Below are 8,928 nucleotides of genomic sequence, written 5' to 3'. Positions count from 1 at the left end.
CATGAAGGATAAAACGGTGTACAAAAGATTAAATTAAATGGTGTGGCTTGGAGTCAAAACTCTATGTATAGGAAGTTGGGTCTGAATGAGCTCAGATAATGGGCTGTTTATTTTATATTATTTTAGTCTTAGTGTCTTAGTATAACATGATAATAACAACCATATATACTCTAAAATTCTCTTCTTTTATGTATAAATAACTCAACAAAATTAATTAATACTCACAATTTCTATTTGATTATACATCATTCTATTTACTTTTTTATTTTTAATTTTTTTAAGAAAAAATATAAGTTGTTTTTATTTTTTTTAATGAGGAAAAATATTAATATTAAATTATAGAACCTAAAAAAAATGAAGAAAAATTTTTAAAATAAAAAAGGAGAGACAATTGCCCCCTTTTCCATTACCTAACTTCACCCATGCCTACGTCTAGGTCCTCTAGAGCCTAAAATAAAAAAGACAATCACTTCAACTATAGACCTTAGAGACTCTATTGAAATTTGATCAGAATAGAGAGTAGAACTTATTTTTTATTTAAATATACGGCTTCTATCTTTTGAATGACTTATATTTGCACAAGCTAAACAAAGACAGAAAACATTTCTTACAATTACAACCAAACAACTATAATAAATATACTAAAGTATGGAGGAGAAAAATTAAATAAATCTACTAGTCTAAAAACTTCTAGATGAAAACTACTTATATTGAATAAAGAAAGCCCGCCTTATATAGAAAAATATTAGCGAGAGGAAGAGAAGTAACATTCTTAACAACCCATTCTAACCTCACAAGTTATCATTGCACGAACTATCAATCTTTTATTCTGTTATTATGTTAGAATTTACTAAAGAAAAACTTTAATTTAAAAACCTTAAATTGTGATCAAATAAAACAAACTACACAAAAACTGATACAACTTTAAAACTCCCTCCAATAAAGTATTATTGCAATCAATCAAAACACAAAATTTATTTACACTCATCTAAATTATAGAAAAGAAACTTATAATCGAAATAGAAAAAGAAGTTTCTTAGAAGACGAACACCAATAATAATACCTTTTTCGTCTCATAACTTTTGTTCACTTTTATTTTTTACACATATTAAAATATAATTTTTTATTATCTTTTTAATTATATCCATATTAAATATATTAAACTTTATTAAATATTAAGAGATATTTTGAGAAATTTTTTATAAATAAAATAAAATTAAATAGTTTTAAAATAACTGATTTATATATTATTATAGTTTAAAAAAATAATAATAATTTTAAAATAATTAAAAAAATAAAAATCATAAACAGAAGGAGTAACGAATATATTTTTAGTCTAGAAAGAGAAAAAAAAATTCTTTATCTAATAATATCTTATTATGCTCTTAACATTTTAAAGTTTTAGCTCACTCCTTAGAGGGAAATCGATCCTAGAAAACAGAAATCGAAAATGTTATGTCCCATCATAATTAAGCCGTTTATGCCAATAATTAAATAAATAAATAAAACAATTAAATACATATACATTTTCGTTTTTCACAACAAACTAAGGCAATCAAAGGTAATTATTAACCAATAAGCTTATGCCACTATCATTGCACTGACTAAAAACTGCAAATGAGCCAAAAGCAGAAATAGGGTCCACAAAAGAAGAAGCAGACACCGAATTTAAACCACACGATTCACGAGGCCCAAGTCTCAGGCGATTCAAACTCTGGTCTTGATTTTCCAACTCACAATAATAACCGTCAGATGAAGGCTGACATATCTCGAGAAATCCAACAGCCCACATTCAAATTTCACTATCTTTTTTATCCCTCATTTTTGAATCCTCTCACACTGAATAATTACCTACTCCCCCCCGGCGTTTTGTAGCTATTACTATCTTCTACTTAGTCAAGGCTCCAGCTCCCCTGCACGTGCTCAAGGGCATGAAATGAATGTTTTCCCCCCAAATACTGTTTCCTTCTAAATGCGCCCCTTTCAATATTTATTTACAAAATAGACCCCATGGCATGCTAGTAAATATCATCTTTTTCATGGACGTTTACGTAGTCGTTTGAAAAATCCTCCATTACGTTGCTTTCTCTCTCTCTCTCTCTCTCTTTTTTTTGTAAGAAAAAAAAAAATCGTATGCTAACAAGGAAGAGAGCGCCTTTCGTCAAAGGAATCAGGAGGACGACAAAACGGCTTCTCTCTCAAATTCACCTGCTTTTAGCTTTCTTCCCTCTCTCTCTCTCTCTCTGACTTTCAATATCATAATCTTCCATTTCCCTTTCTCTTCTCGTCTGCTTCTCGTTTCCTCCATAGCTGTATCTGTCACGGATTGTTCTTCGTTTCTTAGCATAGCTAACAGTGACACATTCGTCGTCATCGCCTTCTCCTTCTTCTTTAAGTTTCAGATCCATAGCTCTTTATCTGCGAAATTATTGCGTTTTGATGAAGAGTGAGAAATCAGCTCTGTTGCTGATATTTGGTGATCGGTGATCAGCTCTAGAGCAAGAGGAGCCTGCAAAATACGTATGAACTATAAATTTGATCAGGCAACAGTATAAGAAGATTCGAGATGGTGATGAAAGAGAAAGATGAAGAGCTCGCTCTTTTTCTTGAGATGCGGAGACGGGAGAAGGAGAAGGAGAGAAATAATCTTCTTCTAAACAACTCCTCCGATGAGCTTAATACCTGTTTAGGTTCTGGAACGTTGCCCTTTTTAGTCTGAATTTGCTATTAATAGAGATCACGTTTTACTTACTTATTTTTTCGGTGTTATCTCGTGCAGGAACCAATAATCCTGGCGGTGAACCAATATCTAAAGTAATTTCCTGTGTGCCGCCTCGAAAGACTGCGGCTGATAAATTTTTGGATTCAGAGAACGATAAATCTGATTATGATTGGTAATGCTATAAATTATAATAATGGTTATCTTTGGCTTCTGTCTTCTTGATTAATTTATTGATTTTTATATATAATACTCTCCCCGGCCATTCTTCCTGAAGAAGTACAATCTCATTGATTTTTTGTACGTCCTAGTTAAATAGATCCTCAATTTTAAATTTAATGTTCTGTTTGATTACTGAAATTAAACAAACTTACTATAAAGCCTCACTTTTTTAAAAATGCAATATTCGCTAATTTAAGAGGTATAGTTGAATTAACCGATAAATTACTCAACATTTGTGTAAGTTGCTAGCTAGTGTTTGTTAGCATTGGGAATGTTGACTTAATTGCTTCAAAGTTTACCCGTTTCGGTGGTTATCGTTTGGAAGAAACAATTACTGGATATGCCACTAAGTAAAACTAGTTTGCTTCTTCATGCTAAAGAAAATTTATTATGGTCCTGTAGCTGTCATCTTCTAAGTGCTAATAGCATTTGAGTAACCATACATAAAATTTGTTAGTTCTTAACTTGCTGAATTTCTGGTGGAGTAATATATACTTTTCTTTAATTCAATGGAGGTGCAATGGACCGAGCACAACTGGTGGGTTACATAACAGAAAATAGCCCTCTCCTTTTTTTGAGCATGGCATAGGGTGAATAATTTATAAATAATTAGAATAGGTAGATGGAGAGACTCGAATAGAAATATCTTCCCTCCGTTTAAAGGTGAAGGTGAAGGAAGATTAAATATGTTATCCCTGATTTGAAAGCAAGCATAAAGATTCATGAACTAAGATGTCATGAATTTTGGTGAAATATTGTCTGAAATTTTGAGTATGAGTCTACTTTGCTGTTGTTTGACTAACTAAAACAAAGAACAGTGAGGTTCAATGAACCATAAAAGGGTAAGTTTTGTCTGCACATAAATGAAGTGATAATGTCCTGGATGCTTACCATCTTAGTTAAATAAATGAGTGATAGTTTAATCTATGGACATCGAAATAAAAGTCTTCCTTAAGTTGTAGACTTGTACAATTGTAATATTGTTGTTATGTTGAAAACTATTGTACTACTCATATTAATTATCCTATGTATTTAAGCTGTTCAGTTAATGTTGGTAATTTGTCGATGTTGATTGTGTACATTACTGGAACTTTTTTTGTAAAGTATAAATCTTCCTTATTATTATTGTTTTTATTTTTTCTCACACAAGCTTTGCAATGACCAGGAATTTCAATTTTCATGCATAGCTACTTTCTTTCTTTTCTCTCAGGCCCTCGACTGATTATTACATTTTTCTTTGCGTGAAAATGTCTTTCAAAATTGCCATGATTTTATATTCTTAAGACATTGAACTGCTCTGTTAGAATTCACACGCTTGAATATTTTTTTTCCTTGCTTTGCATTCTTGTTGTGATCCAAATCAGGCTTTACTGAATAGGGAGAAGAATTGCATTTATTACCAGCATTATTTATTAAGAAGTTTTTTCAAATGATCCTGGCTGTGTTTTGCTATATCTAGCTAGAACAATCTGACACTATAAAGAGATGAGGGAAAAAAAAGAACATCTGCTCATATGGAAATCAATTTATAAACATTGTTTATATTTGTTCAAAATCAAAAGAAACTAGAGGACAAAAGAGAAGACAATAAAAGTGAGGAACAAGCTCAGATAGAAATAGCTGAAGCATGAGATAGCATTCTCTTTGCTCAATCAATAAGAGGTTTTGTGAACAGCATCAATTAAAAAGTAATTGCAGATTTTATTGCCCATTACTAGTGTGGAACTTGTTTTGGAATATATGTTTGCAAATTTCTTGATAGATGTAAGCTTTGGGAATCTATGCACTTGTCATTTATGATGTCATTGGTCTCTGAGTTTAATTAATGCTCCCACAGATTATACATTCACACAAGGAAGTGCATTTGACACACTTTCTGGATTGCTGTATGCCAAATTGGTAGTAATTATAGTAATCTGGTCTAGTAAAGAGTGTCTTTTGGCAGCGTATTAATAAGAGATCTGCATTCAGGCTTCTTACACCACCTGAGACCCCACTTTTTCCTTCCCTGGAGATGGAATCAAAGAAAGCTGCAATGGATCAGATTGGGATGTCAAATGATCGTCCCACTGCTCTGAAGGCAAGGGTAAGAAATTTGTAATTTTAGTTTCAAATGATTTCAAGCCTTGGTCAACTGGTGTGAACAACTTCTGCAAGGCACCAGTGCAATGATTATCCTATGCAAATGTGATTTTCCCCTATTTCTTTGATTATTTTAGATCAATCTCTGTGGCATTCTCTTATCTCATTATTTAGAATTGTCTAGTATTATTATTGTATTAAATGCATATTCATATGGCCTTTATTATGTAGCTGACAAATATCCAGGAAGAACCTGCTTCAAAGATTAAGGTAGCATCAAAGCGTACAACTTTGCATTCTGGACTAAACTCATCAAATACCAGTAACAGAAGGCCCTCTTCATCTGGGGGACCAGCAGCTGCTACTAGGCCTGCTACACCAACCAGGCGGCTCACTGTACCTACAACTGCTAAACCTTCAAGAGCATCCACTCCCACTTCACGGGCGACCTTGCCTTCCACTAAGCCTGCAGGTCCTCCAGTGAGATCCTCAACTCCTAACAGAACCTCTGCTCGCTCTTCAACACCAACTGCCAGACCTTTGCCATCAGCTTTAAAGTCAACATCAAGACCAGCAACTCCAACTCGCCAAATATTGACTCCTTCAGGTGCAGCTACTGTGGCTGCTCCTCCCAGTAGTCGGTCTTCTTCAGTACCAAAGTCTGTCCCCACAACATTGAAAAATCCAGTGTCATCACGTGGCAGTTCTCCTACTGTAAAGCCTAGGCCTTGGAAACCTAATGAGATGCCAGGTTTCTCTCTTGATGCTCCACCAAATTTAAAAAAATCGTTGCCAGAAAGACCAGCTTCAGCCTCCAGGGGTAGGCCTAGTGATGCAAGTGCTCGATCATTTTCAATTGAGGCTGGTTCTAAAGGAAGACCGAGACAACAGTCATGTTCTCCTGCTAAAGGAAGGGCTTCAAATGGTGGCTGGCTCTCCATTCCCACTAAGAGCAAAGCACAACATAATGGTGATGATGATGTGAACCCAGTGCTCATGGGAACACAGATGGTTGAAAGAGTAGTAAATATGAGGAAGCTGGCACCACCAAAGCAAGATTACTCTACCCATAATAATTCAGGCGGGAAGTCATCTTCCCTTGATAGCACTGGCTTTGGTAGAACGCTTTCAAAGAAATCTCTGGACATGGCTTTGAGGCACATGGTATGCACCCTTTCCTCATTGCACCGAGTATTGTGTTAAACAATGAACAGACTGGGACAATTGGTATGTTTACCAGTTAACAAGCATAATTGCTTTGCATTTGAACCCTCTTTCTTTGGTAGTACGTCCACCTATAACTTTCTGTTGGGAATTCATATTCAAGCCTTTGTGTGCATGGTAAATAATTTGGCTAAAAATATATTTATATTCCTGTACTATTTAGAATTATCTCATTCCTGTACTATTTAGAATTATCTCATTGAACACCTTACCTAAAATTAAGACTTACTAAACACACAAATTATAAAAATCATAACAATTAAAGATAAATTAGTCATTTTTTATTAAAAAAGTTAGAGATGGTAAATTATTTATTGTATTCTAAAATTGCATCTAAAGTTTATTAGTTGTACTCTAAATTTTAATAAAATGATAAATGTTTATCATTTTATAAAATTATAAAGCACAACTAGCAAATTTTAAGTATAATTTAGTTTAGGTGTATAAGTTAGTTCCAAATTATCTTGGGATTCAAGTGTTTATTTAGCTTAAATAATTTAGTTATATTTTTGTTTATATGTAGCTATACCAAATACCTATTCAAGTTTTTCTATTGAGCAGGATATAAGGCGAAGCATTGCAGGTAACAACCTACGCCCACTCACCAGCATTCCTGCTTCCTCTGTTTACAGTGTAAGGTCAGGAGGGTCCAGCAAAAGCAAGACAAGTAGTGCTTCGGATTCTCCACTGGCCTCAAGCAGTGATGCCTCTGAGCCAAGTGTCAACGATAACTCCCCGTTTGTTGATGGAATAGAAACGGAGGACAATGACTATGGAAGTGAACGAGGAAGTTCATCTCCTCCAAGTCATCTTGGTAAGTGATAAATGGGGCCATTATTTCAGTGTTGAATTTGATGCTGCACACATAAAATTGCTTCCACATTTGGTACCTACGCTTGGAACCTCTTTCAGCTTGGCATTTAAGAGACACTTGATGCCTGAAGGAACTGATAGCAGGCAGGCAGTTTATATTTTCTTAATATCTATTTCAAAGAATGGAGGTGCATGCATATTACCAAACTCATTCAGCATATTAGTGGAAGAATCTGTTTGATGGACCAGTTTTATGTGTCGTCATGTGTAACTGTTCTGTATTGGAAAACTTTGTACTACTTCAAGCTTTTCTGAAGAGCTCCTTCAGCGTATACATTTGTCAAATATATTAATGAAATAGAGTTTTCCTTCTGAATGTTCAAGTCTATAGTTGATCCAAACATATTCAAACTATGCAAAGAACGGTTGGTAAGCAAATGGAAGGCTGAAATTTTCTGCAGAAGCCATAAAATTTTGTTGCAGGTTTGGTCAGAGAAGTTGAAGCAGAGGTTCTTGCTGTGTTTGAGAATGTGATAGAGCAATGGAGAGCGAAGTGCGTGTGGAGTTGGAGGGACTGTGAACATTGTTTCCCAGCACGGGGAACTTTTCCTCACCAATGGTTGTACCATCCAGCCATGAGCCATTTATTTTTGAAAAGGAAAACAAAACTGATGGAAAAATTACCTTATCGTTATAAAAAACAGGGGAACTTGGCGATTTCAAGGTTCAGGAATTAAGGTTGTTAAAGTCGGGTGCTTCTTAAAACTGAGAAATAATAAAATTCTTACCTTGTCAGGTTCCAGAAACATTTGACCTGCTTCAGAGGCTCTCTTCCCTGTGTACATTTGGCTGATGTCTCATTTTGCTGCTTTAACTTGGGGGTCTCTTCCAGCATTCCTTGTAAAACTTCGGGTGCGAAGCGGGTAGATTCTTCAACCTTGCTCAATCTTCTAAAACTTTTTCAGACCTACAATATTTAAAATATGATTGAAACAGAAGGAGGCAGTTAATAATTTTGAAAAGTAGAATCAACGAGAGAATCCTGCTGACAGCATTCACAAAACCAATCCATAACCAAAATTGAGAGAACAAAGGTCCATTTTCCTGAAGGTACAAGGTCATTTGACCATTTCCAGTCTTAAGTCTTGGAAAGTTATTTACTAGAATTAAACACGGGGTCAAGCCTCCGATTTTCCTCTGCCTCCATTATATATACATTTTAAAAAGAAAACGCTTCTGAAATTTAGAGAGCTGTAGGAAGTATATTTTGAGGACAACATAGAATTTGTGAAGGAAGGGAGCCTTAATTGGGAGATAATTTTATTATCAGTGCAAAATCAGAGCAGAATTTAATCAAATAGTGCAACGTTATGGATTAATTACCTTTATTATTGCAAACTATTTCATTAACAAAAGATCAATTACTAAAGTGAATAATATATCTGCAGAGGAGGCCTAATTTTATAAGCTTTCACCGTTTATTAGCTAAATGTCCTATTTCACTCCTATACATTAGCCCACTTTTTTTAATCAAAATTAATTGAATTTTTTTAATTTATGCTTAATTTATCAAATATTAAATTTCTGAGTTAATTTTTTTGATTTCCTAATTTAACTAAAAAACCCAATAAACTTAATTTCTTAATTTTGGTATTTTTGAATTAAATTGAGTTTGAATTTAAAGTTTTATACGATTTGGGATCAACATTTAAAAATGAGATAAACTAAACATTTTAAATAAATATAAAGGTGAAATTCATATGCATATGAAAACCAAGACTAAATAATCAGTTTAGGGTCTGTTTAATTACAGAAAAACATGTATGTTTTTAAAAGAAAATTTCCTTATTTTTTATAAAATTAAAAAA

General features: G+C 33.8%; 1 protein-coding gene across 4 annotated transcripts; it reads left to right on the top strand.

Moving 5' to 3' along the window:
- Window positions 1-2,125: 2,125 nt before the first annotated feature.
- On the top strand, window positions 2,126-7,432 carry LOC110621661 (mucin-17). 4 transcript variants are annotated; one of them, XM_021765931.2, is made up of 5 exons: window positions 2,126-2,690; window positions 2,780-2,894; window positions 4,913-5,027; window positions 5,270-6,187; window positions 6,809-7,432. In XM_021765931.2, the coding sequence occupies exons 1-5, from the start codon at window positions 2,567-2,569 to the stop codon at window positions 7,067-7,069; spliced, it is 1,533 nt and encodes a 510-aa protein (XP_021621623.1). In that variant the 5' UTR covers window positions 2,126-2,566; the 3' UTR covers window positions 7,070-7,432. The 4 variants fall into 4 exon arrangements, with proteins under 4 accessions (XP_021621623.1, XP_021621622.1, XP_043815372.1 ...); XM_021765930.2 differs by having other exon boundaries at window positions 2,127-2,690; window positions 5,255-6,187; XM_043959437.1 differs by lacking the exon at window positions 2,126-2,690 and having other exon boundaries at window positions 4,779-5,027.
- Window positions 7,433-8,928: the final 1,496 nt, after the last annotated feature.

This window comes from Manihot esculenta, chromosome 8, assembly GCF_001659605.2.
Source record: "Manihot esculenta cultivar AM560-2 chromosome 8, M.esculenta_v8, whole genome shotgun sequence".
NCBI lineage: Eukaryota > Viridiplantae > Streptophyta > Magnoliopsida > Malpighiales > Euphorbiaceae > Manihot > Manihot esculenta.
The sequence above is the reverse complement of the archived record's forward strand: the minus strand, read 5'-3'. Positions and strand labels throughout refer to the sequence as shown.